Source organism: Pavona decussata, unplaced genomic scaffold (assembly GCF_977016875.1).
Source record: "Pavona decussata unplaced genomic scaffold, jaPavDecu1.1 SCAFFOLD_93, whole genome shotgun sequence".
Lineage (NCBI taxonomy): Eukaryota > Metazoa > Cnidaria > Anthozoa > Scleractinia > Agariciidae > Pavona > Pavona decussata.
In genome coordinates, this window is record NW_028145510.1 from 407,569 (window position 1) to 434,161 (window position 26,593).

Genomic DNA, 26,593 nt, shown 5'->3' on the forward strand with positions numbered 1-26,593 from the left:
CAGTTATTTTCTGTAAAATCCTTTTCATAGTGCCTGAAGTTTCCAATTCATGAATTTTTCAGAAGCGATGTTTATGAAAATTATTTGAAATCGGATTTCCATACAAACACTGTTATTTCAAGACATGTTTGCTTTCCCATCAAGATGGCTTCCAAAACCGAGATAAGGTCTGTGTCTGTGATGTAGTGCTTTAATTTTTGTGTTACAACTGTAATTTAGTTTCATCCAGATTTACAGAGCATGCGCTTTCACAGCCGGATTTTTTATTTCGCCGCACCACCGTCCCATGCCCAGTTTTCAGCATGTTTGCAGGCGTCGTGAGCTAATTATACATAAACTCTTCTTCATCTTGCTATTAGTCAGTATTATAGTAGCCAAAGTCTGAGCGCCCGGGGGGGGGGGGGGGGGTTACTCCTCGGAATTCTTGGGGGGGGGGTGTGCCGCCCGGGTCTTCAAATCCCGACCCTATTTCAGACCTAAACATGCCATTTTCCACACCCGTTTTCAGACCTGACCTCTAAAATTCATACCCGTTTTCAGACCTGATAATTATGCATCAGTGCTGAACGGAAGTTGACGCAAGGAGTAAAAGTAAGCTGGAATGACATAGTTTATCTATTTCTTTTTCTCGCTATCAGTTAGTCGTTCCAGTTATGTACTGAGAAGAAAAATATGTTTGTAAGCTTTCGTAAATGTTCCCCGCCCCAAAAACCCGACCCGATTTCAGACCGTAATTGTCAAAATCTACACCCGTTTTCAGACCAAAACGGCTCAAAAACCATACCCTTTGGGACGGCACATACCTATATACCTTATATAGGGGAGTACCACCCCCCCCGGGGTCTGAGCAAAATTTTTTTGCAACAGCTCTTTGTCACGGTCTACCTCCCGTTGGGTAAATTAATTGTGATCACTAAGTCGAGGCTACGGGCGAACGCATGGCAAACAGCGGCAAACCCTCGGTAAAACCAATATGGCGGCCGAGGTCGATAGTTTAGGAAGAGCGAAAGAAAGAGAGTTGAGAAAAGAGGGAAAAGACGACGACTCGTCTGATAGGTAAGTTTACAATAACTTTGGGTCCCTCTAGAAACTTTAGATGTTTGATTGTAAAAAAAACTTCCGTTTTTTATGTGAATTTAGCTCTGAATCAAATCCAGATGGGGAACGCCAAGTTTCCAACGATAAATCGACGTCGGATCGCAGACACGAGCACAAGAAAAAGAAGAAAAAACATAAACACAAGCATAAGAGTCACAAACACAAACACAAACGTCACAAGAGAAGGGATAAGGAAGATGCGACAGCTGAAAATGACGAACCTGTGGAGAAAAAGTCTAAGATTGCCGACGAACTTCTAGAACTTGAAAGAAGAAAGGCTTTTCTTCAAGAACAGCTGGCAGAAGCAGCGAGAGACAATGACAAACGCTCGTTTGAAAACGATAAATTCCAGGAGAGTAAAAATGAGGATGATTTTAAAGATAGACACAGAGAAAAGCAAAGGCATGAACGGGAAAGCGATAGAAAACACAGGCAGCCAGACTCTAAGAGTGTTGTTTATGATGGTCATAACAAGGAAGACAGAAACAAGGGGAGGAGGCAAAGTCCAACAAGAGAGAAAGATAGAAAAGATGACAGTAAAGAAAACAGCAAGCCACACATTGACTCTCAAAGGGATGAGAAATCTCGTGAGCACTCACACAGTCGTCATTCTAGAAGACCCAGCAGCTCTAGTGACACCAATAAAACTGAATTAAAACCTAGGCATGATTTGAGTTTAAAAAGTAACAATGTTGAGAAGGAAAAGTCTGCACTCCAAGAGAGAGATTCTTCCAAGGTTGAAACAAATAGAAAAGACAGATCTCCAAAGCGACGTTCAAGATCAAGATCACCAAAAAGAGATGAAAAAGAAAAGTCTAGGGAAAAATCAAAGAAGTCGGGTAGCTGGTCACCCAGGAGAGCTTTGTCAAAGGAAAGGCAAGGGAGACGTGAAGGGGGTCGTAAAAGTAGCAGATCACCAAAACGTCAAGGAAGGTCATCTTCAAAGTCACGAAGACACAGCAAATCACCAAGGCGGAGAAGCCGATCACCAAGGCATCGTAGTCGTTCTCCAAGAAGGAGAAGTAGATCTCCTAGACGGCGCAGCAGGTCTAGGTCACCACGGCAACGACGCAATAGTGATAAGTACAAGGGAAGTTACTCTGAAGGTCAAGCGCATAAAAGGGACTCGGATCATGAGTGAGTATTTTTAATTTTTTCTTTTAAGTTTTGTGTCAAAACTTTATTTGCATTCCCTTTGGTTAGATTTTATTCATATGCTGATTGGCAAAAAGCTGCTGCTAACTGCCACCTGGTTGGCACAGTTGATAGAGCACTGGGCTGCTGAGTGGGCGGTCGCGGGTTCGAACCCTGGCAGACCAGCACTCAGCAGTTTTTAAAAGGTGCTTCCTTTGCTTTGACATCTGCAAATGGTCGTTAGATGTTCATGTGGCTTGAATGATCATGTAGAAATGGTGGTCCTGTCTCCAATTTGCAGATGTAAAAAGCACCACTGAGGATGTAACAAATCCTGGTCGTAACCACGCTGATTGCCAGGGTAGTCAGTTTGGTGTGATTCTCCAAAAGGCTTCTGAGCAAATGAGACCACAACTGTGTATGACAGGAAAAAAGTCAATGGGATGTTACCAAGTGTTGGGTTAAGGTGTTGGGGATGAAGGTGATGATGATGTTCTCAGCCAATAATTATTACAACTAGAACCAAAACCAATTTAGACTTGGTCCCATGTGCTTGGTTTTAGTTGCTTTGAGTTGTGATTGGCTTATTATATTGTCTTATTTCTGGCCTTCAGTTGTGGGTGTCAAAGATGGCTGTTTGTGCAGTGTTAAAAAATGCATTTATAGTACCATGCAAAAGCAGTGTAAGTTCACAATCCCTTGAAACTCAAATTTTGTGACTTAATCCTCGAAACTTGAAAGCTTCACGTGTCTTGACACAAGAAACTCAAGTCTCAAACCTCAATGCTTGATTCAGGATAGCTTTGAGGAATGAGTTTTGAGTTGAGACTGCCAACTTACTTTCGCGCTGACTATCTTGGAGAGGTGTCCACCTTTAATAGGTCTCAGCATTTGAGAGATGCCCATCTCTGGGGCATCCACCCCAGATAAATGTCATATACTTATCACCTATCAATCTGTTTCCCTTATTTCCTTCCCTGTAAATATGTGTCCATCTTAGAGAGTGGTCCCCCTCAGAGGTATAGATCTAGAGTCATTTGTTTTTTGAAAGATGTCCACCTTAGAGAAGTTAGAGAGCTGTCTGCCTTATAAAAAGGGCATGTTAAGGGATAAGTCTTTTGTACTTGAATTTTCTTCTTACTGGCAGTATATTCTATTCGAAATCAGTAAGGCTCGGTTCAGATGCCAAACTTTTCATGAGCCAACCCTAACACCATCAATTAAGTACATGAAAAGTTTGGCGTCTGAAACAGTTTTTTTTTTTTTTTTTTTTTTTTTTTTTTTTTTTTTTATTCATAGCAACGACACGTACAAACAATACTACGTTACATGACTATTTGAGTTACACTACTATTACTACATTACATTACATTGCTTGACCTACTTACAGAAATTGTACTTACATTGCTTGTATTCTTTTTAACTAATTACGAAATAAATACACGTGCTACGTCATCCTGCATACGATGCTAAAACAACACACACACACATACACACACACGCACCCCACCCACACATACAAGAGATAATAAAAGATTCCCCTTACTCAACTTTCATACTTAAAGTGCTTCACGCATCGTAGTTGCTGAGAGTGGTCCACTTAGCTCTATATTTTTCGTAATTGGAATTTCTAATGGCTATTTGTCTTTCACATTTGATCTTGCTGTCTAGTAAGGCAAGAAAGACCTTTAAATTTGGAGTCTCAGACTGGTTTCTTGCAAGAAAAACATGATATTTAGCAATAAGAAGATAATGGTTTAACGCGTAGAAGGTGGTCGTTTCAGGTTTGTAACCGTACAGGATTTCAGTATTCCTAGGACTAATGTTGTCAGAGCGCTTAGCATTCCACCACATCATTATGTCTTTCCAAAAGATTTTAACGTCGGGGCATTCGCAAAGCATGTGAATAAGCGTTTCGTTCGGAAAGAGGCAGCGTTCACATTCTGGAGAAGCCTTTATATTCATTTTGTAAAGAGAGTGATTAGTGGGTATGATGTTATGAATTAGTTTGAATTGGAAGCTCCTCAGTTTGTTTTCGACTGTGACTTTAAAAGGAAGCTCGTATACTGCCTTTACATTCAACCCTTGTTTTCTAAGATTGATTTCAACGATGGGGGGAGAAAAGGATCTTTCTGCAAGCATGACACGGGCTTTTTTTGTAGAGGAGATGTCAAGGGATGGAACTGGTTCGTTATCGCCGTTAGTGAGATTACCTACGATTTCGCTTTTCCAAATTTTAGGGATTGCCGCAAGAACACCAGCATAATCGAGAAAAGTAGAGCGAACGCTATATTTGCATTTGAAGTTTTCGAACGAAAGGAACTGGCCATGGATGTTTAGGAGGTCGCTTATTTTCAAAATGCCTTTATTAGCCCATGATCTATAATAAAACGATTTTCCTTTTATCTTTATGAACCGATTGTTCCAAATGATTTCTTGTTTGTATTCATTTGCGTTACGTGGATCTTTGGAATTGAGCTCTTGCCATACAGCTAAAACGTCTTTATAAAAAACAGAGAGATTTTTGAGGTCGAGTAATTTAAGATCGTAGTTACATTGAAATAAGAGAGTTCCACCGACCTTACCTAAAAGCGAATCAAGGAGGGCACACCAATGGCGGTCATTTGCTAGACAGTAACGATTAACCCACGAAGTCTTGAGCGATTTAACAACGTCAGCAAAATTGAGCATATTAAGACCGCCGTGGCTTATTGGGCCGGTCAGAGTTTTTCTTTTGACTTTATCTGGCTTAAATTTCCAAATAAAAGAGAAGATATTGCTGTTGACTTCTTTTACAAATTCTTTGGGAACATTTAATACGGAACAACTATAAACAAGTTTGGCGAGAGCTAAGTTTTTGACGATGGCAATTCTGCCTAAGATCGTTAAATGTCTACTTGACCAAGTATTTAGAACTTTTTTGAGTTTGGCAAGCCTCTCGTCGAAATTGATTTTATTCCCAACCTGAACATGATAAGGAAAAGCGATTCCAAGCGCAATGACGTATTGCTTCGGCCATGAAATGCCAAAAGGTTCTTCTTTGCCTAATCGGCTTTTCAAAGGACCAAGCCAAAGACCCTCGGCTTTAGACTTATTTATTTTCAAGCCGGAAAGGTCACCGAACTGATCGAGAAGAGTTAGTAGGGACACCGCGGATGAATCGTTGCGAATGAAAGCGGTGGTGTCGTCAGCGTACATACTGAGTTTAGTGATCTTATTTCCGTTTTCAAGTCCTTTGATTGATTCATCGATTCTTATTTGGTGGGCGAGTGGCTCCACAGCTAGAGCAAAGAGTAAACCTGAAAGAGGACAACCCTGTCTAACACCCCTTTGGAGAGAAAAAAATTCCGACGAGTAGCCATTATTTACAACACAGCTAGAAATGTTGGTGTAAAACGTTTTGATCCAGTTGAGGAAACTTGGACCGAAATTCATAGTGTTAAGCACTTTAAAGAGAAAGTCCCATTCTAAAGAATCAAAGGCCTTTTCAAAGTCAAGGAAAAGTATCATTCCGTCCTTGTTTTCATATTGTTCAATTATATCCGAAATTAAGCGAATATTTTCACCAATAAATCTACCTTTGATGTACCCAGTTTGATCACCGTTTATCAAGTACGGAAGTACTTTCTCTAAACGTTTCCCAATACATTTGGTTGCTAATTTGTAGTCTGTGTTTAGAAGAGAAATAGGGCGCCAATTTTTTAACAGAAGAGGATCTTTATTCTTTTTTGGGATCAGGGAGATGATTCCTTGACTCTGAGAGATAGAAAGTTCTCCTAGTGAGGCACTGTGATTGAAGCAGTCTATCAAAGGACCAGAAACATCGGGCCAGAAACGAAGGTAAAATTCTGCTGTTAACCCATCTGTGCCAGGAGTCTTGTTAGGTTGAAACGTTTTCAACGCGGCAAGGCATTCCTCTGCGGTTATCAGACCTTCGCAAAGGTCTTGCTTTGTACTGTCAAGTTTTGGTAAGGATTCACAATCGAAAAAGGTAGAAAAGCGTTCAGCTGAAAGCTGGTTTTGAGAGGTGTAAAGCTGATTGTAAAAATTTTTCATGGCGGTTAATATAGTTTTTGGATCCTCTACAGTACTACCGTCAGGTGTCTTCAGCTTTGTTATATGTTTCTTTACATAACTTCTTTTTTCTAAGTTAAAAAAGTATTTGTTGCATTTTTCTCCTAATTCATACCATCTAGCCCTACTCCGGATAATAGACCCTTTAGTTTTTTGCACGGCAATTTCATCTAATTCGATCTTGAGTTTTCTAGCCTTGTTTACAAGGGAGCTATTTTCTGGGGTTTCGTCGATACGTGAGTTGATTTTCTCTAGCTTTTGGAGGAGGTTCAATTCCGTACTTCTTTCAGCGTTGGCTTTCTTTTTCGCAAAACGAATTGCAAATATCCGGATCTCCATTTTCAACATTTCCCAAAATAACCTTTTATCAGCAACATCCTTGTGTTTTTGGGTGGCGTGTTTGATGATGAAGCTCATTTTTGTGACGAAATCTTCATTTTCTAAGAGTGAATTATTAAATTTCCAGTAGCCTGGGCCTCTTTCTTCTTGTTTGTCTTCAGGCTTGATCGAGATGGTGATAGGGGAGTGATCTGAATCATGATAGGCGGAAATGTCGGTTTTCGAAACGCGGCATAATAAATGCTTCGAGATGAGCCAGAAATCCAGTCTACATTTGATTTTCCCGGAGCTATTTCTCCACGTAAACTGTGTATCATGTGGATGTTGTTCTCGCCAGGGATCGACTAGGTCATAGTTGCAACGGAGTTCGTCGATCGAATGTATTACACTTTTTTTGAATTGAATGTCTTTACCTCCAAATTTATCGGAAGCGGACAGTGGGCAGTTAAAATCTCCACCAATAAGAATTTTGTCAGTTTGCTGGCCACGAATAGAATCGGTTATCTTCTGAAAAAAAGAAATTTGCTGGTTTTGGTCGTTTGGGGCATAAATATTAACGAGGCACAATTCGTCTTCGTTGACGGTGGTGTTTACAATAATAAATCTGCCGTTTTTATCCGCAGTAACATTCGTCACCTCTTTACTGAGTGAGGGACTGAAAAGAATCATAACACCTCTACTGTGTTTTGAGCCGTGCGCAAAGAAAATGTCGCCTCCCCATTCTGCTCGCCAACAATTTTCCAAGCTAGCATCGCTGTACGTCTCTTGCAGAAAAATTACATCAAATTTTCTAATATGAAGCCACCGGAAAAGTTTTCTTCTTTTGATAGATTTGTTGAGGCCTCTTGCATTAAGAGAAACAGCATTTAAGGTCATATACACACTAGATTTGTGAATTTCTTTCTAACGCAAATCATGAACCACAGCTTGCAACGTTCGATAGCGTTTAGCCTTGCGATGTAAATGTTTTGTGCAGATGGTGCGCTGACAACAATTTACAATACGTTGAGTAAGGCGGGTACAAATCACGATGAGTACAACAAGTGTACTATGGCAACTAACACTTAACATAATAGAAACACTAATTAAACTGCGAAGCAGCTTAATGTATAGAAGGGAGTAAGTGCCATTTTTTAAAGGCATGTTGAAAAGAGACAAAACCCTCCTACAAAACTCTCCGCCAAAATTTAAATAATTAATTGATGAAGCGAAAGGGAAGCGAGGGTTTTGAAAGGGAACGTTTGAATAATGTTATGTTACATGTGGGAGAGGGTGGGAAAGAAAAATATTTGATTATAACCTAACGAATATTGTCCAAATCTTCAACTTCATGTACTCTATGTACTTGATCGCTTTGGGACTTCCTGACGAAAATTTTGCCGTCAATGGTCCAGGCGCTATGCCAGTTGTTGATCTTTTTAACTTTTCTTACTTTAGCGAACAGTTCACGCCTATAGTTAGTTAAGTTCTCATTAATATAAACAGCTCCTGCATTATGAAAATAGTTGTTTAAACTTACTGACTTCAGGTACTTCTTGGATTTATAGAGTTCATTTTTGGCTCTGTATGATCTGAATCGTACAATGATTGGTCTTGGACCGCCGTTAGATCTTCTCGTGGCCATTCTATGACAGATGTCGATGTCATTGTTGACAATATGTACATTGAGAACCTTTCCAAGCTTGATGATCTTGTCAGACAGATTTTCTTCTGAAGACTCAGGAATGCCGTGAATTTCGAGATTATGTTTTCTAGTGTATTGTTCTAAATCGTCTATTTGGCATATAGCGGTGTCCAGATCGCTTTTAAGACCATCTAGATCGTCGTTTAAGTCGGCAACTTCATCTTCTGCTTTGCGAACTTCTTTCTTGAGCGAGCTCACATCTTGTTTCAGCTTGTTATTCTCCGCCTCTAATTTTTCCAGTTTGTCGATGTGGAACTCTAGCGACTTCTGCAGTTCTTCGTGTTGCTTGCGCAAAGCTCTGTTCTCTTTAAGAAGCTCGTCAGTGTTCCGTTGTATCTTGTTCAGTGCGATCCAGATACTCGACAGATCGGCATGCTCGACCATGTGCTCTGTAGTCTTTGCAGTCTTATTTGGAGGAATTTCGGGCGAGCTGCTGCTACTAGGCCTTTCAACTCTCTTCCCTCCAGTGATGGGCGGACTTTCGTCGCATTCGCTTACCTTTTCAGCCATTTATTACAAAGCGGAGAGCTACACAGGACGGACTACTCAAAAACGCTACCGTCCATCTTGGCTCTCCCTCGGGACCTCCGCGTCTGAAACAGTTGAGAACGGCTGCTTCAGTTTGGAACGGCTCAGCTGGGAATTTCAGCCTTGGACTGGCTTTGATTCAGATGTCAAACTTTTCATGAGCTGTACCTAATGCATAAATTATTATAACGTATTTCAGATAGAGTCTCTCATAGAGAGCATGTTTTGCTTCAAGTAAATTAAGTTCGGGTAATTAGTTCAGCATCTGAATCAAAAGGCGGGATTTTTGTGATTTGGGCCGACCTTAATTTGAGTTACAGTAAGTTCGGCGTCTGAATTGGGCCTAAGAACCTTTTTACGTGAGAGGCTCATAAACAACTCTAATTGAAGGGGTGCGCAGAATAAGGCCCTAAGTGACTTTCAATGTAAGGTCAAATTTTCGCTTTGTTTCACAACTGAATCTAAATGGTGATTGTAAGCCATGGCATCTACAATTTTGGCCCAGGTACTCTGTGAATTTGCAAGAGTATCCAAATGCCAGGAAAAAATTTACTTGGAGGGTTGTTAAGCTTACATAATTTTTCATTTCAGTGTTGACTTGTACAACTTTGAGATGGAAGAGGAAGAAGATGAGGATGAAGATGCGATTATTGAGAGAAGAAGGCTTCAGAGATTAGCCATTTTGCAGAAATACCAAGGAGGTGGCACTGCATCAAATGCTCCTTCAACAGTCAATTCAAATGTGTCACAGTCGCCCCGTGACGAGAGATCAGACAGTGAAGATAGTGATGCTGTTGAGAAATTAGCTACTGAGGACTTGGAAAAGGAAATAGCATTAGCCAGCAGCCAAACAGAGAAACAGTTGGCAGATTCAAGGAAGGGCAATGACTCAGATGGTAACATTCAAGGAGATCACACCAAGAATGAGAAGAAATCCGTCGCTGGAGACATGTTTGCTGATGATGACATGTTCTCTGAAAACTACAGTGTAAGCGGGGCTTTCTTTGGGCTATTCTAGATAGTGCAAGTTTGTGGTACTTTCAGCATGCTTGCAATAAGGCTATGAGTTACACAAGCTATATTGGAAAGGTTTCATGTTCGTGTGATGCAAACCTACTAAAAATCATAAAGGCTTTTGTGACACCTTTTAAGCCATTATACATGTAACAGTCCTATCACAGACCGTGTGAAATGATAGGGGCTGCAGTTTGAAGTCTTTTAAAAAAATAGATTGTATAAATTTTTGAAATTCCTTACACTGTAAGATAGAAAAGGAAAGATAACAACTCAACTCAAGACAAGTGTACAGTTGAATTTTAGCTTGAGAGTTCCAGATACTATACCCATGTGCTCAGTAAATAATATGTTTTTACCTCCGTGGTTAATATTAATTATGTTTATAACTGATACCATTGCAGAGTCCGGCAAAAACTTTGAAGTTAGAGGCAGGGAAGGAAAATCCAAATCTCACCGACAACTGGGATGATGCAGATGGATACTACAGTAAGATGAGTATTTGAAGGAATGCATTGAAAAAAAAAACCTTGCCAAGATTACCTGACTGAGCTTTCAAAGTTAATTTTTAGTGTCAAGTTCCTGATTAAACTTTTGTTGTTATTCAGTGATACAGCTACAGTATTAAGTCATTAATTTTCCTTGGACAATAGTTGTTATTTCAGTCGCCATATGGAAAAATGTGGTCGCCAAAAAGCAGAAAAAAAGTTTCAATAAAATTTTTCCTTCGCAGCGAAACACAAACCAAAATTTTGGGTTGCCAGATGGAAAATTCGCGTCTGCGTTTGAGGCCGCAATGGCGATTTATACACCTACCAATGAAAAACCACGACGAATGAATCGAATGACGGCTAGATACGCAGTTTCATAAGAATGCTAAATGTTTTAAGTCAACTTTATACCTTCTCTCGTCTCTACCTTTTGGAGAAGGAATGTACTCGATTGAAAAACTGCCAGTTGGTTCTTTGCTCTATGTTCAAAACCGTAAACGATCTTTCCTTTCGCTTTCTGTCAAGACGATCGACGGATCGCCATGTTGTTCGCACCAGGCCACAACCGTGCAGCATTTCTCGTTCAAAAAACATGGCGGCAAAGCTTCGCACTGCTCGAGCTGTGAAGCGTTGTGATAGATTTATATTAACAGGAAAATCGGTTTTATACTTCAAAAGCAGTGGAAAGATAAAAAGTAAGTGACCAATTGGCGGGCAATTTGGCTGAAAATCAAAGTTATTGTTTGTATAATGATCGTGGCATGAAATAGTTAATCGCCCGCTGGCGACTAGTTGTAAATTCTGGTCGCCAGTGCAAAATTTTTGGTCGCATTGGCGACCAGGAAAGCGCAATTTCGGACCCTGTATTTTAAAACACTGTATATTGACTATCAGTGTGAAAATTACCGGCAGTGAAATGTATACTGGCCGACTTTATTCCATGCACCCCTTCAATTTATACTTATCGAAACTACTCAAGCCATTCATTATCACAACAAGGTTCTCATTAAAGCCAAAATCAAGATCCAAGGAATGAGGCATTAATGTTTTGTTGCAAGTCAAGGGACACCTTGCCACTAACTGGTAGGACGGAATACAAATCACTACTACTTTGTGAACTGTTTCTCTTAACTTGTCATGAATGAATCAGTGGAGTAGAATGATGCTTTTAATATTTAAGTACATAAGTCATGTAGTGTTGAATAACATGTTCAGTCCTTTTCTCTTAATCAGGACGTGATTTAGGGTGTCAGCAATCAAAAATTTAAAAAGTGTCCACTTACACCCAGGGTTTTCCACTTGTTTTCAGTGTTTGTATGTGACTGGGACCTTGACTGAGTGTCTACTTAAAGCAGTACATAGAGGTGTTTGCCATTTTATTATTCTCTTGTAGGAATCCGTATCAGTGAAGTTCTTGACAAGCGGTACTGTGTATATGGCTACACTGGAGCAGGTGTGTTTGGTAATGTTGTGCGTGCAAGAGATCAAGCCCGAGGAAACCAAGAAGTGGCAGTGAAAATCATCAGGAACAATGAGATGATGTAAGGTGTATTTTTTTTTTGGTTTAATGTACAATATAGAAGAAACCACAATCTTGGACAGAACTGTAGGAAACTTTTTGTCAATCTACAAATTCCACCACTTAAGTGATACGTCAACAATTCAAGAGGCTCAACTGTGCTTTGTTTTCCCTTTCACTTTCATAATTACTGTAAACTGCCGTTTATAATTCCTCCCGGTTATAGGCCGATCTACCTGTAAACCAAAAAATACATCCAGTTATTAGCCTCCCCGGATATAAGCCCCCCTCTAGTTTCGTTCATGTTGTTAGTTTTAATTTTGTTCCAAATATTGAAGTTTTAAAGCTTAATTAAAAACCAGTAAAATTTAATGAAAAACGCATTTTGATCAACACTGCTATAAAAGCTCATTTCGAAATAATTTTTTTATTCCGGTTATAAGCCCCCTCAGATATAAGCCCCTCCATTTATAAGCCCATCTAAAACCCCATATGAAGTTGTATAAGCCCAGGACTTATACTAAGGGGCAGTTTGTGGTATTACTTCATTGCTAGCCGGATAAAAATTATTTTAACATGTACATAATTTATTTACATTTTTTGTGAAATCATAGGCATAAAACTGGTCTGAAAGAGTTGGAATTTCTGAAGAAGCTGAATGCCGCTGATCCAGATGATAAATACCACTGCCTGCAATTGTTCCGACATTTCTTTCACAAGAATCATCTTTGTTTAGTGTTTGAATCACTCAGGTGAGTACAAAGGGTACATTCCCTCAAGTTATGTGCATTGTATTGCCAATTTTCCTCAGGTTCTTTCATTACTTTTTACTGAATATAATTTACTATTGTAGTGCTATGCTGAATGAATTTATTATTAATTTCAAAGATGCTCAGGAATGTGACAATGTGTTGTTAGATATTTATGATTGTTCAACTCAAACAGCAAGACTTCAGGCTTTTATAATTTTATACTCAAAGTTTGATCATCATCATCATCATCATCATCGTCACCATCAATCATCATCATCAGTTTTTGTGGTTTTATTGCCTTACATATATTGAGACTGTCATTACTCTTTTAGTATGAACTTGAGAGAGGTTTTAAAGAAGTATGGTCAGAATGTTGGGTTGCATTACAAAGCTGTTCGATCCTACAGTCAGCAGCTGTTCCTTGCACTGAAGCTGTTGAAAAAGACGGGCATCATCCATGCCGACATCAAGCCTGATAATATTCTGGTAAGAAACAATTCATGTATAATTATAAAATTTTTTCATTAAGCTGTACAATTCTTGTATTGTATCTTACAACAAGTCACCTACACACACAACTGTGCATTCACAGATGCTAAATGGTGATAAATAGGCTTTCACCAGACAGAATTTTTATTTTAATCATGAATGAGTAATGAAGTACACCGTACCACAGTTCACGTAAAAATAGATATTTTGAAAATACAGTTCTTGTTGTTTTGTTACAATGTATGTGAATTTGCAACCTTCTAATTAAATAATTTAAAGGCCCAGTTTCACCCATTCAGTTTTGCGGCCGTTTGTTATTGTTTAAAAGCGCTTCTATTGTTTAGTCTTGCGATCTGATTGGTTTACCAGAATATTCCCGCTGGGATGAAAGTCCTGGCGCATTCAAAATAAATCAGACCACGCAAATCGGACTGGTTGATTTCGTTTCAGTCGCTCCGATTTATTTTAATCTCTATACCTATCAGAAATATGTACTCTCCAAAGCGCTCGAGTTCTTTGTACTCCTTTGTGTAAAATTCTCGGCGAACGAAATTCGAGGTTTGGTTTGTTTTTCTGCATTCATTCCTTTGAGCGACGCGGCGAAACAGTCGAAAAATTAAAGCCGGCAGCCCTCAACATTAAATAATTTTGTCCGAAGATTTTCATTCTATTGTTGTATAAGTTAGACAGTAATCTAAAAGTGTCCTTTCGATTATTATAAAAGCTGACATGAAATGAAATTAACAGTGCTGGACTCGTTAGCTCAGTTAATATCGCTTTCAAAATTATAGCTGGCTGCGCCGATCCGGTCTATCTTACTATCATGAAATTATTTCTACCTTTGATGACAAAGCAACGATGCTACGAATGAATGTGCAGCTTACTAAGCAAATGAGTATTTTAATTTATTTGCCTGTGCCGATAAGAAAAAACGAAGGAACGCCACCTAGAAAACCATACAGTTTATTACGTCTCTTCGCAACGCTGCCGGTTTACATGAATCGGGAGAATAAAATCGAATGGAGCTAAAAAAACTTACGTGTTAAGGTCAGACATCCGTAGAAATCAGGAACATCGCTACAACAGATGCATGCATGGAGACAACAAATCCTCCCGCTTCTTTGTTTCAGAATAAAAGCGAGACAAATACATTCCTTCGGAATAACAATTGTACAACTACATTGTCAACGGCGAGATGTTACTTAGAAGCGACCGACGATTTTCCAATTTTCCTTTCCACACGAAGACTGTTCTTGAAAATATCCACATAAATAAAGCGAGATGATATTATACAAAGCTTAGTGACACGAAAAATTGTGATATTCCAGGAAATGAGCTCGATGAATGTGGATTACTTTCGCTATTCAGCGCTCGCTGGTAATTTTCTGAATTTTCGACTGTGCGAAATTCAGCTCGGCGCGCAATGTCTCTTGGGTGAACATGGGCCTTTAAAAGTTGTGACATTTTAATTTTCTGGGTTATTGGGTAATGCAGTGAAATAATGCACATGCAAGTTTGGTGTTGTATTTCTCACAGGTGAATGAATCTAAACTGGTGGTAAAACTGTGTGATTTTGGATCTGCCTCATTTGCTTCTGAATGTGATATAACTCCTTACCTTGTCAGTCGTTTTTACAGAGCTCCAGAAATAAGTAAGTTGCCCTGTACTCAATGGATATGTACATTGTAACACATAGCAGATGACCGCTTAAACTTCCACTGTACTACCTGTAATAATGTCATTTCTAAGGTTTATATGGCTGACAGAGAACTGAGAAGCATAAAACTGGAGTGACACATCTGATTTATTCTCTTCAATATTAAAATCAAACTGCATTCATACAATGTATGAACAAACTAGATGACTACATTACATATAGCTCTCCAAAGGGGACAGGAATGACACAGTGGTGGCAGCCACAGTACCTTACACCATTCATTCAAATCCCAGATGCTCACTTAACATCATAGGTTGGTCAACTCTTTTGTTGGTTCTCTTCCTTAGCACAAGGTCTTTTGGGCAACTCTTGGGAACACTGTCCAGTGTGAAGGCCATAGTTTTGTCAGTCTCAAGACTGTCCAGTGCTGCCCTCAAGTTACACAACCTGATATTTTAAGATGCCAATTGTTTCTGTTGCTCTAATTCTAGCTTTATCTTTCTTTAGTTATAGGAGCAAAATATGACTACAGCATAGACATGTGGTCTGTGGCAACTACACTGTTTGAGCTTTACACCGGAAAGATAATGTTTTCTGGGAAAACCAACAATGAAATGCTGAAACTGATGATGGATTACAAAGGTAAAATACCCAACAAAATGGTGCGAAAGGGAGTACTACGAGAACAGCACTTTGATGAGAACTGCAACTTTCTCTATCATGAGGTTGACAAGGTTACTCAAAGGGTAAGAAACACTTTAGTATTATTTCAGCATTATTCGTTTACTGGCTCTTTACTTCTAAATGTCTGCAGGGTGCAAAGAAAGTCAGTTTTACAGCTTGCCATTCGGGCAACATGTAGCTAGCATGTACAAGCCCAAAAGTCATTTCCCCCAGCCCCAAAAACGTTTTGATGCACAGGATTGATAACACAGTTCTTTTGTCATTTGAAATCCTCAATAACTTCACTTGCCTGTCTGGCAAGTTAAGAACAAAATTCACTAACTTTATAGCAAAATCCACTAGCCACAGGCTATAAGACACCACTTTCTTTGCACACTGGACTCTGTAAGCCTGGGCCCAGTTGTTGAAAGCACAATAATTTTAAACTAACCCAGGGTTCCTCCAGTTCAATTACTAATGAATAATGATTTTTCTGTGCACACGGTTTTGACTTAAAACTTTTCTCTGCCTTTAGCTTGAAATATATTATTACTAGATTGTACAAGTACAAAAATACTTTCACTGAACAAGATGAAACTAAAAAAAAACATGCATTGTTTCCAAAGTCTGGAAACTTAACTTCACATGCTTTCTCTCCACCCAAGTGCATAATGTGTAGATGGGTACTTGTACTGGTATCCCACGCAATACTTTTATTGATAGTGGTACTTTTAGCTGCTTCATGATACAGAAACGAGGATTAAATCTTAGGTTTGTAGGCTGCCTTGCAACTAGTGGGTGAGTTTTCCTTTTCACAGCTTGTTTTAAACCCAAATGTCTCTGTTTCTCTGGCCTTACTACATGTAGAATGGCAAGTTTATTTTGAAGATTTTGTTTGTGAATTATTGTTAGTTTACATGTGACGGTTGAGCTAATTTTCAAGTCAACAGTAATGGTAGTATTCATGGGGTTACATTAAGATTTTGGATAGTTGGGAAAGTAGGTAGTGCAGTAAGTGCACCTGGGTAAGATAGGTAACTTGGGTGTGGTCTTCTATTGAAAAAGTTGGTCGAGGCGTTAAAAGCAGCTGGGCAAAGTCAAAGTTACAGAAGGTCAATTCGCTCAGAGCCTGGCCCTTAATGAAACCTCTGTCTGTATATAAATGGTGTTTATTTATTAAAAATTGGATCATTGCACAATGCAATTCCAGGGATTTGATTGGCTTAGTGGCCGTGGTATATGTGTTATTTTACCATGCCCGAGAAATAGTGACTATGAAATATTGTCTTCTGGTTGTTCTTGCAAAGTGAAATCAGCAAGATCTACATGTAGCAATATTTCTTGATTGTTTTTTTAACAAAACTATTATTCCATTTGCAGTTGCCTCATGTGGTAATAAAACAGAGACCATTAATAAATTCTATTTTATTTTATTTATTTATTTGTTTTTTTTTTTTCATTCACCTCTTTTTTTTCCAGGAGAAGATGACAGTATTGGGTACAATAAATCCCAACAAGGAAGTGGTAGAATCTTTGCTGGGCTACAAAAAGCTGAACGAGGAACACAAACGAAAAGTTATGCAGCTCAAGGATCTGCTTGACAAGTGCCTCATGTTAGACCCAGTGAAAAGGATCTCACTCAACCAGGCCCTCACTCATCCTTTCATCACAGAAAAGGTTTGAGCCGCCGAACACTGTTCATAAGACTTGACATCTGTTTGGGTTTTTACTTTATTCAGTAGTCCTTCCAGGCTTAAAAACTATGATCATACAAATTCACAGGACTTGCAAATGTGCATGGCTACATGTAAATGCAGGAGTGTCTCTAGTATAGAGTCCTAAAGTGTGAAGTCATAAATATTCAAATTGTTGAAATTATGGGATTTGATGAGATATTCAAAAAGAACATGATGACAAATACCTACTTATCAAAAATCAACATCTTTCTACCATTTGGGGATGGGATATTGGCAGTTTTATGCTCTGGTGATTCGATATAAACCCTTTTAATTTTGTCTCAGTTCTAACAGTTTTGAACTGAGGCAAAATAAGAAGCATTTTTATCGAGTAACTGTGGCATGAAAGTGCCAATTTCTTGTCCCCGATTCTCAACAAGATAGTGAATTTTGGCAAAGAGACATCTTTTCTGTCCTCATTTTTTTCTGAATATCTCATCTAAACCCACATTTTCCCAAATTTAGCTTTTGTGATGCCATCACTTTAGGACTCTATATTGTGTGTGGAAAAGTTGGTCTAAAATGGGTCACTGTTAATCCAATGTGATTTCTGATTCAAAATGACAGTAATTTGTTTTGTTGATTTGTATCACCTTGCTGTGGCTTAACTCGGTTTTCTTAGCTGTCCATGCCCCCAAGTAGAAAGATTCTGGCATCGTACATGTAATATAATCTTCAGTTGTTGCTTGCATTGATCACTTTGAAATTCACTGACCCATAATAGCATTGAACTTACCGTGTGTGTAACATACTAGATTGGAACAGTTTGCTGAAGTTTTTTTGGTTAAAGTTTGTCATATTAATTTTAAAGAGGAAAGAAATGCCACCATCAGGTACGTGTAGTTTTCACATAGTCCTTCCTGGTAGAGACACTGGAGAACTGAGAGAAACCCTTTGATGAAGGTGAAACGTCGGTGGGAGGTAAAATGCTCTCACTCTATGATTGCACCATCCTTGCTTTTCTAAAGAACTCTAATTGGGTTAGGGAACTCCATTGGTTAATATTTTGAAACCTCCAATAGAAACAGTATTGTGGGTCAGCTGTCAGTTATCTGGCTGTTGATACATGTAGTTGACTACAAGTAGACAGACCAATAAACACGAGTGTGGGTATAACTAAGCTATTAACTCACTGGATTGCTCGATTGGGTCCTTTCATTTAATGTTATTTCCTTGGTAAAGTAGTCGTTGAAGATGTTCTAGGTATAGATGGAAAGTTATGCCGTCTTGTGATGACTTGTACAACTGCATTCTTCAAAAAATTTCAGCTTTGAAAACATGAGTTTGATTTTCATATTTAAGCTTTAGCAAGTGGTTCATTCATAGTACCTTAGTTATGGGTATGTATTTAAGTGTTACTTTAGATGAATTAAGATTACATTTTCTAGCTTATTTACTAAGATTAGGCAGTGTTACATGAGGTGAAATTTCGTACAACTTGTCTTGCAGAGTTTAAAAAATGTGTTCCAGCTCTGCTTTACAAGTTGCAGGGACCATGTGCAATGCTAGAAAAAATTTTTTTCAGTGCTGCTGCATGTCAAAGAATACCTTGACGTATGCTTCATGCCTGCCATTCAACCCGTCTTGTATGACAGACTTGACAGCATTGTTTTCTTGCATTGGGAGCCTCCTTTTCTATCACTGCGTGCAAAAGCTGGTTTCATTTAATTTGGGGGGGGGGGGGGGGGGGTTCCGGAACCCCTGAAACCCTCCCCTGGGTATGCCGCTGACAGTGCACTACTTTTTAATGTTGGAGACCTACCTAGGGTTGTCCAATACACCCACACTGTAATGCTCTGTGAAACTGAGTTGCAAGACAAGTTACATGAAATGTTGCCTACTGTAACACTGCCTATAGTGGCTTGATGAAGAGAGGATCCATAATCACCATCTTTAGAAGGTGTCATTAGAACACAGGTAGCCCAAGCTCTACAAGCATTTATGTTGACCTTTTAATGCTACAATCTTGTGTTGTAATTTGAGCGTCATGGTAACTGTTGCATAATAGCAAAATTGCGAGGTTTTGTATTTGAGAAAAATGTTCGCAAATGATTTTTGAGTAAGAATTGCCTTTCTGAACTCCTTTGCATGGCTATTTGTGTCTTGTGTCCTTTTTGAAGCAATTTAAGGCGATTCCAAGGAGTTTTAGTTGCACTGTTCCACTATTATGCAATGGTTGCCGTGATGCTCAAATTACCTTATATGATTGTATCATTACAAAGGTTAACATAAACACTTGTAGAGCTTGGGCTACTTGTGATTAGAATGGTTAAAAACAGATAGACACTGTTTTTCTTCAGCTTGATTGCAGAGCAATAGAAACACACGTATTGCTTGGTGTTGTTTTCATTGTCGTTAACAAATTTAGAGTACGATGGATGTAGGTTAACTCTGTAAATAATACAATTGTGATGGTTATCATAGCTTTCCAAGGTCAAACAAAATAAATGTTTGATATTGTTCTTTTTTTTTTTTTGTCATTGATGAATAAATTATTTAAAGTGTTGATGTGGGCCGTAATTAACATTTTTATCAGCTTCTGAACATACTTATCTACTAGGAAGGTTCTACTTCTTCTTTTATAGGTGTTCATTGAAGAGTTAACATAAATTTTGAGATAATGCAGTTGAAGATACACCATAGCTTAAATTTCTTCAAAAACGTTTCTTGAGAATGATGTATTATTCACTACCATTATTCATTATTTTATTTACAAGTCTTAAAATATACCATCACATTTGTTCCATTGCACAAAGTGTTTCTTGTTTGTGACTTGGATTGTTTTTGCTCAGATTTGCTTATTAATGATAGCCAACAGTATTATGATCACCTTATGATTCTCATGTAATTTTGTGTTGTTCAGCCTAACACTGCTTTGTTACATATATGCGAAAAAGGGACACTACATACACCGTATTCACAAATGGCGGACACGCGCGGAAAAGACTGGCACTACGCATCAAAACGAGGCGTTTTAGGACAAACAAAAAAAATTTCCAGCGAATGCAAGCTTCTGTGGGGTCGATAAGTGCTGAGTTTCTAAAAATTGAGTTTTTCTGATCACTTAATCCGAACGAGTTCAAGTTCTAGTGTTTATTATTTTTTGGTTGGCTTCTTGTAGCAATCTCAAATGCAGACTAGACACTCACGGGAAAAAACTGAGTTAGATTGTTCGTTTCAAACCTTCGAGTGTAATGTCTACAGAAAATATGAAAAGTTGTTAGAAAGATCTTCACTCTAGCAGGAGCCACAAAGGTTTATTCAATTGCAGTATTTTTTGGAAAGGGAATTAAAACAGGTTTCGAAGTCCTGAAAGAAAATGAATCTACAAACAGACGCAGTTCCAAAGAGGGTTGCGTGGTGATTACTACTCGGAAGTTCCGATCAGAAAAGCTACAAAAACCGACTCCTACTATTGTGAACAGCTCTAATGCCTAAAAAACGAAAAGAAAAGGAGGTGGAGGGAAGCTACTGAAAGAAAAGTTTAACTAAGGAAGCAATATGTGAGCCAAGACTTAAATATTTTGGTACAGTTCAGGCGCTTTTCCCCCGAATAAAAAAAGATATCGTGCATCGCAAGATTGGCCAAGATTCATGCAAGTCATTGAAAATGTGGCAGTTACCAAAGTCAAGAGGAACTACTGGAAGTAAGGTATCAATTTTAAGAAAACGATCCTGCAAGGAAATTCAGGAATGTCACTCTCAAATGCGTTATATTGTAACTGCATTACAAGGAATGGCAAGTTTAGGAACCCAGTGTAAAGCTAAATACGATAATCTAATTCTGACAAATTACCTAATTAAGTATGCAAATCTTTAATGATTTCAACCGAAATGCCGGTTAAAAAGCCACAATGCTGTGTTCTCTAGTCCCTGGCCTGTTTTACGGAGTACAGTTTTCTCATTCAGGCAAGAAATGTTCCTTCTGAGCTTGTTCCATTATTAAACAGTTTGATGACTTGATTGATTTAACAAATTATATGAATTTTGAGGGGACTGCATTCTCTGCTTGTTGTTTACAGTACGGCTACAATGTAAATAAATCGAAACAGACAAGTCTTGGTTCACCTGTTGCTTCTTTTTAAATTATTCGTCCAGCCGTTTCTCTCCACATCCTTCACGTCTCTTCGTCTTTTTTTTCTTGGTATTATAGCGGTTTAGACAAATGAAACGTCCGATACGAAGTTGATCACGCAACTCTCGTTAGAAATGCATCCTTTTGTATGTTCATTTTGTTTCTTTCAAGACCAATCTTACCTTCGGATTCCAAAAGACATACCAAACAAACTTCTGTAGTATCTCTATCCATCTGCGCTCGAAAGTTGAATCCTTCGGAAACAAAACCTCTAACCGATTTGTTTCCGTGATTGTCTATTTTGCATTTGGGATTGCTACAAGAAACGAACAAAGAAACACTAGACCTCTCTCGTTCGGAATAAAACCAGCGATCTGAAAAACTTGCTGTTTAAGAGCTTATCAGCTAAATATTCTCTCTGTGAGCTTGTACTCGCAGGCAAATTATTTTTTGTTTATCCTAAAACGCCTCGTTTTGATGCCTAGTGCCAGTTTTTTCCCGCGCATCCGCCATTTGTGAATACGGTGTATTGTAGACAAGTGTTTGTCTCACAAGGTTGACCATGAAGGACTATGGCCGATAATATTATTGATGCTTGCACACAGTTGCAAGAAAGTAGAAAATTTGTTAGACAAGTGGTATAAGATGGTTTTGCACTGTGCATTGCAGACAAAAGTTGCTTTAATCTACAGTCAAACCACCGCTAACGGACACCTACCATAGGCAGCACCTCTCCTAAGCGGACACTTGGTCATGTTTTCAGCTACATACAAACACTACATTTTTAACCTCCCATAAGCGGACACCTCTCTTAAGTGGACAATTTTTCTGGTCCCAAGGGTGTACGCTCACGGAAAGTTCGACTTTACATAGAAAGTAGAACTCTGTACTACTCCCTGTAGCTGTTGCAGCTATTTCTGTGCAATGATCTTGGCTGTTGCATGTTGTGTTTGATTTAGCAATAATTTGTTCAGTTTGTCTGAAAGTGCTAATTGCACAAAACATAACACGGTCAAACGCTGGCATGCATTTTAGTGATGTTTACTCATTTACAAGTATTGAATGTGATGTTATCCATATATTGATAATTTGACTATTTTACAGGTTTCCCTGCAATCTGAATAGCAATCACTTGCTGGATTAAAGATTATTACATCAGTCTTCTTAATTAGAGGTATTACTGATATCACAGAGGAGATTTGGAGATTTGGAATTTTTTGTTACTTTACTGTGCACAGCAGTTAAGGCCTGAAGAGAGGGCATCTGAAAAGTGAATTCTGTAATGTGGTTTATCTAGCACTAAACAGTTTATGTATCTTGATTTTTTGCCATTATTTGGCATTGTTGTAGTCTGACTTTTTTTTTTTCATTTTTTGCATAACTAGACAGGTAACAGCTGTATGTGCATTAATCTGTTAGAACTGTAAAGTTTGGTTTGTTAAAAATGATATTTTCCCCTGATGAACTGCCAAAGTAGAGTAGTGACTCTAAACGAAATAATTATTATTTAGTTAAATTTATTTATGAATAACTGTTTTGATATATGACCAAAATACCAGGGCCAGTTACAGTGTATGTAAGACGTGACTTCAATTTCTGACATCTGCAGTTATGTCCATTGTCAAGTTTATGAAACTGACCCCAGAAATCTGTGTATCAGAAACTGGCAATCAGTATGAAACTAACACTTTGTCAAATTTGAAAATCAAAAAGGTAACACAAAGATGTTTTTGTTGTGGTACTCAGCTGGACTTGAGAAGTCAGATACATAAATAAATAAATGTGATGTTTGCAGACTAGAAGTAATTTCAGCTATTAGTGTGTTTTGTGATAACTGTAAAATTCTGAATGAAAGTCCACGTCAACATTATTTTCATTCAAAGGACTTTTTTTCTTTTCAAATTTTGGGAAGGGCTTATTTATTATTGGATGAAATTTGGATGTGTGTTGATTAAACAGAAGGAAACACTAAGCCTCACTCTAACTGCATAAAACAGCCAGCCCTAACAATCATTTGGTTTATATTCAGGAGGGCTCAATTGTCACAAGGATGTTTCCATGCAAGATTTTGTGGGTTTATTTTAGGGTGGGTTTATATTTGGAATTTTACAGTAATTGTATCAATATAAGTTTGTTATTTTTGGGAAAAAAAAATTGTATTGCTAGAGCTCATTTTCATCCAACATGGTTTCCCATCAGCATTTTCTTTGTTTTCCAGGGGGTAAAAGGTCCAGCCAATGGTAACCAAAGGTTCTGTGACATAATTCAAGCTCTTATTATTTTGTCTTATGAGGACGGTGCCTCGGCTCCTTATACACAAATATTTTTGTGTGGTTTATGACTATACAGAAAAGCAAATCTTAGCAAGGGCTATTAGAATCCAACAAGAAAATTGGGTCTAGATATAAATATTAAGCAACAATAATCCTAAAAAGCTTTAAAATCCCGTCATGTAACATTGTATGACAATTTCTCCCCAAATTGAAGCTTAATTATCTCTGAAATTTTCATTGTTAAACCTAATCTTATTTTCGCATACCAATAACCCTTGTCAAGATCTGCTTTCCAGAGTAGTTATAAACTGCGCAAAAATAATTTTGTTTTAGCGGGCACCGCTGTTAAGAAAACCCAGTTTCTAGTGCCATTCCGAGATACTCAAAACGTGTACGCAGTGGCAAAAGGAGACAGCATCCTTCCCACAAGTCACATGTTGAAAAAGCAATACTGCCCAATGGACAATATTACTATCAGGATTTTAGTTCAGTCTACTGAAATCTACAAAACTTGCAAAATTATAAAGAATTTACATTCTTTAGAATGAGATGTCAGACAGATGGACAAGTGTGAACTTTGTAACAACTACAAAGATTACACATAACTGGTTTGATTTTTGTAATTGTAAAGTTGGAGCTCTGAAATACAGCGGTCAACGAGAACTGCAAACTTTACGAAAAATGTCAAAAAATATAAAGATAAAAATAAAAGAACACAAACAAAAAACAAAACCTCGGAAAAATCTGCGTACTATGCAGGTTGTAAAATTAAAATTAATTGGTAATTATTTCGATTTCTCAAGCAGGCTGATGTTTCCTGTTGGTTTGACTAATCAGGATTCTCCTATACTAGCTGTGTTGTTATATCATGTCAGTTCATAGATTTGATTTGTTACTTGTGCACTTGTTTCCCTTTCCTAGGTGAGTCATGTTGGCATTTTTTTTTATCAGCTTCACAAAGCAGCTTTCAAGCTCCAAACTTCAACAGCTATCTTGTCTCACCACGGTAAACTCCAACACAAACTGACGAACCTGCAGCGAGAAGCAAGGACACTTTCTTTACAAGCAAAGTTGTGATGGAACCCGACCTTGCTCACTGCCACTAACTCTGGGTCTTAACATGAACCTCCACTCACAACAAATTGACATTAAATTCTTGACAGTGTTTTAATTTCAAAGCTTAGTTTAAAAATTGGAGATAGAATTTAGCGTTCTAATAATAATAATAATAATAATAATAATAATAATAATAATAATAATAATAATAATGACAACAACAACAGGCGGTAATAAAATCCACTTTTAGAACACTAACAGGCCAGATCCACTTTTTAAACTACCGGGTTAGCTTTGAAATTTTTAGACACTATTTCGAACAATTTAACGTCAATTTGTCGTAAGAGTGAAGATTCCCTTTTAAATCCGATGCCAGTTTGTTTAATTAAAAGCACCTTGGTTATCTGGCCTCGCTGTTAATGTAACTAAATTTTTTTTTCGAGGCTTTTATTCATGAGCTGGTGAGGAAAATAGGGGAGGGGTGGGATGTTTTTTCGTCACACCTCTTCTTGCCAGCTTGTAAATTGGAAGATCTACTCCGAAAAGATTGTGTTCAAACCCTTGTAAAACATCTCTGAATGAAGGAACGGTAATCCTGAAGCGTCTGAGCCTCAAAAGGAAATATCAGAGATATTTTTGCGCGCTTTAATACTATGGGGAAAGCAGAACTAAACAATTGCTCTTGGTATCCAAAAAGAAAATTTACGGTAACCATGAATTTTTCAGAGATAATGAAGCTTCAATTTGAAAAAAAAAAGAATGCATACATTGCTTTGTATTTTACTGCTTTTTAGAATAATTGTTGCTTAATTATCTCTAAAAATACGTGGTTACCCCCAATTTTCTTTTAGGATTTCAATAGCCCTTGCTAAGATCATTTCCTGCATAGAGAAGTGCGTCTTCATCATCGTTTGTCAGCTCCGTTTGTTCGTCTATGTTGGCATTTTCATTGCTCTGGCCTGGGGCTGCTAGCAGTCCTTCGGCCGTTATTATCTGCGACATTTTAGTCCTTTCTCTTTTTCAGTGAACTTGGAATCGGGCAGTAACAATCCTTATTATATGGCTGGCTCCGCGAGCGGGCAAGATGAGTCAAATCCCTGCGCTGTGATTGGCTACCCGAGCGGGCAAGATGGAGCTATCTTGCCCGCTCGGGATTACCCGTTGCCCGTCCGCTTGGCATCGAAAGTTTAATCCCAACAACAATGCGGGTTTTTTTCGATTTTCTCGTTGTCTTGGGGGAAAAAGCTCACTAAAAAGTTCGGTAAACTCTCAACATTTACCTAAAGGAAAGGAAAGAGAATGGCCATTAAATGCTTGAATGTGAAGGCAATGTCTCAACTAAACGCTTTCAATTGTGACTGTTAAAAACTGAGCTTGAAAAATTTATTACAATTCTCATGTAATTCCCAGGAATTCCCTGAAATTCCAAGTCAATAACAATCAATTAACTGCAATTCCACAAACTTCCCACAATTCCTAACCCTAACCCAGAGTTCTGGGAATCTATTTCGTAGGGTTATTCAGCAATTTTTGGAAAAAATAGATAAAAAATACCCTTGTGTGTTTTAGAATACCGTCAAAGCCACTCTTAAATTACACAAGAATGGCCGTTTTTATACTAGAGGACGCATTATCCGTCTGGGCGAACTTGGGCAAACATTCCGGTTATTCGTCTCTCGCCGAGTATAAAGACGGGCACAAGACGCATTATCCGTCTGGACGAACTATCTTCCGTTGTTCGTCTCGAACGACGCACAACGGAAAAATAGGTCCTCCATACGGATATTGCGTCCTCAAGGATAAAAACAGCCATTTCGGCATTTCCAAAAATGGGCAACGTGTGCGCTTGGAATTTGCTTTCACGTTGGATAGGACAAAAAGACATTTTGCCGTCCTGTCTACTATGCAGTAGGCGGGCATATGGTTGTGAGGGGCTCAAAGAGAAGTGGGACATTCCATGCGGATTGAAAATGTTGGGGGTTAGCGAGAAAAAAGAAAATAGAAGGCTTGT

The 26,593-nt window shown here is 38.4% G+C and overlaps 1 protein-coding gene and 1 long non-coding RNA gene across 6 annotated transcripts; both read left to right on the plus strand.

The window, feature by feature from the left end:
• Positions 1-955: 955 nt before the first annotated feature.
• Positions 956-25,549, plus strand: LOC146473441 (serine/threonine-protein kinase PRP4 homolog). Of its 5 annotated transcripts, none has more exons than XR_014866353.1 (13): positions 956-1,056; positions 1,141-2,235; positions 9,449-9,845; positions 10,276-10,360; positions 11,756-11,903; positions 12,496-12,633; positions 12,966-13,119; positions 14,659-14,773; positions 15,287-15,525; positions 16,922-17,119; positions 22,358-22,427; positions 23,472-23,503; positions 24,448-24,747. XR_014866353.1 is itself a non-coding variant. In XM_085118109.1 (12 exons), exons 1-11 carry the CDS (start codon positions 974-976, stop codon positions 22,376-22,378), a joined length of 2,673 nt encoding a protein of 890 aa, XP_084974235.1. In that variant the 5' UTR covers positions 960-973; the 3' UTR covers positions 22,379-22,427; positions 23,472-24,136. The 5 variants fall into 5 exon arrangements, 3 of the variants coding, with proteins under 3 accessions (XP_084974235.1, XP_084974233.1, XP_084974236.1); XR_014866352.1 differs by lacking the exon at positions 24,448-24,747 and adding an exon at positions 25,434-25,549 and having other exon boundaries at positions 960-1,056; XM_085118109.1 differs by lacking the exon at positions 24,448-24,747 and having other exon boundaries at positions 960-1,056; positions 23,472-24,136.
• Positions 19,951-22,274, plus strand: LOC146473442 (uncharacterized). Its single transcript, XR_014866355.1, has 2 exons — positions 19,951-20,091; positions 21,789-22,274. It is a non-coding gene; the product is annotated as an uncharacterized LOC146473442 (long non-coding RNA).
• Positions 25,550-26,593: the final 1,044 nt, after the last annotated feature.

What these genes read in the sequence shown, in the direction of transcription:
- LOC146473441 (XM_085118107.1), top strand. Translation starts at nt 974, where the DNA reads ATGGCGGCCGAGGTCGATAGTTTAGGAAGAGCGAAAGAAAGAGAGTTG. An exon ending in GACGACGACTCGTCTGATAG is followed by an intron (nt 1,057 to 1,140) that starts GTAAGTTTACAA and finishes ATGTGAATTTAG; the next exon opens with CTCTGAATCAAATCCAGATG. An exon ending in AAAAGGGACTCGGATCATGA is followed by an intron (nt 2,236 to 9,448) that starts GTGAGTATTTTT and finishes TTTTCATTTCAG; the next exon opens with TGTTGACTTGTACAACTTTG.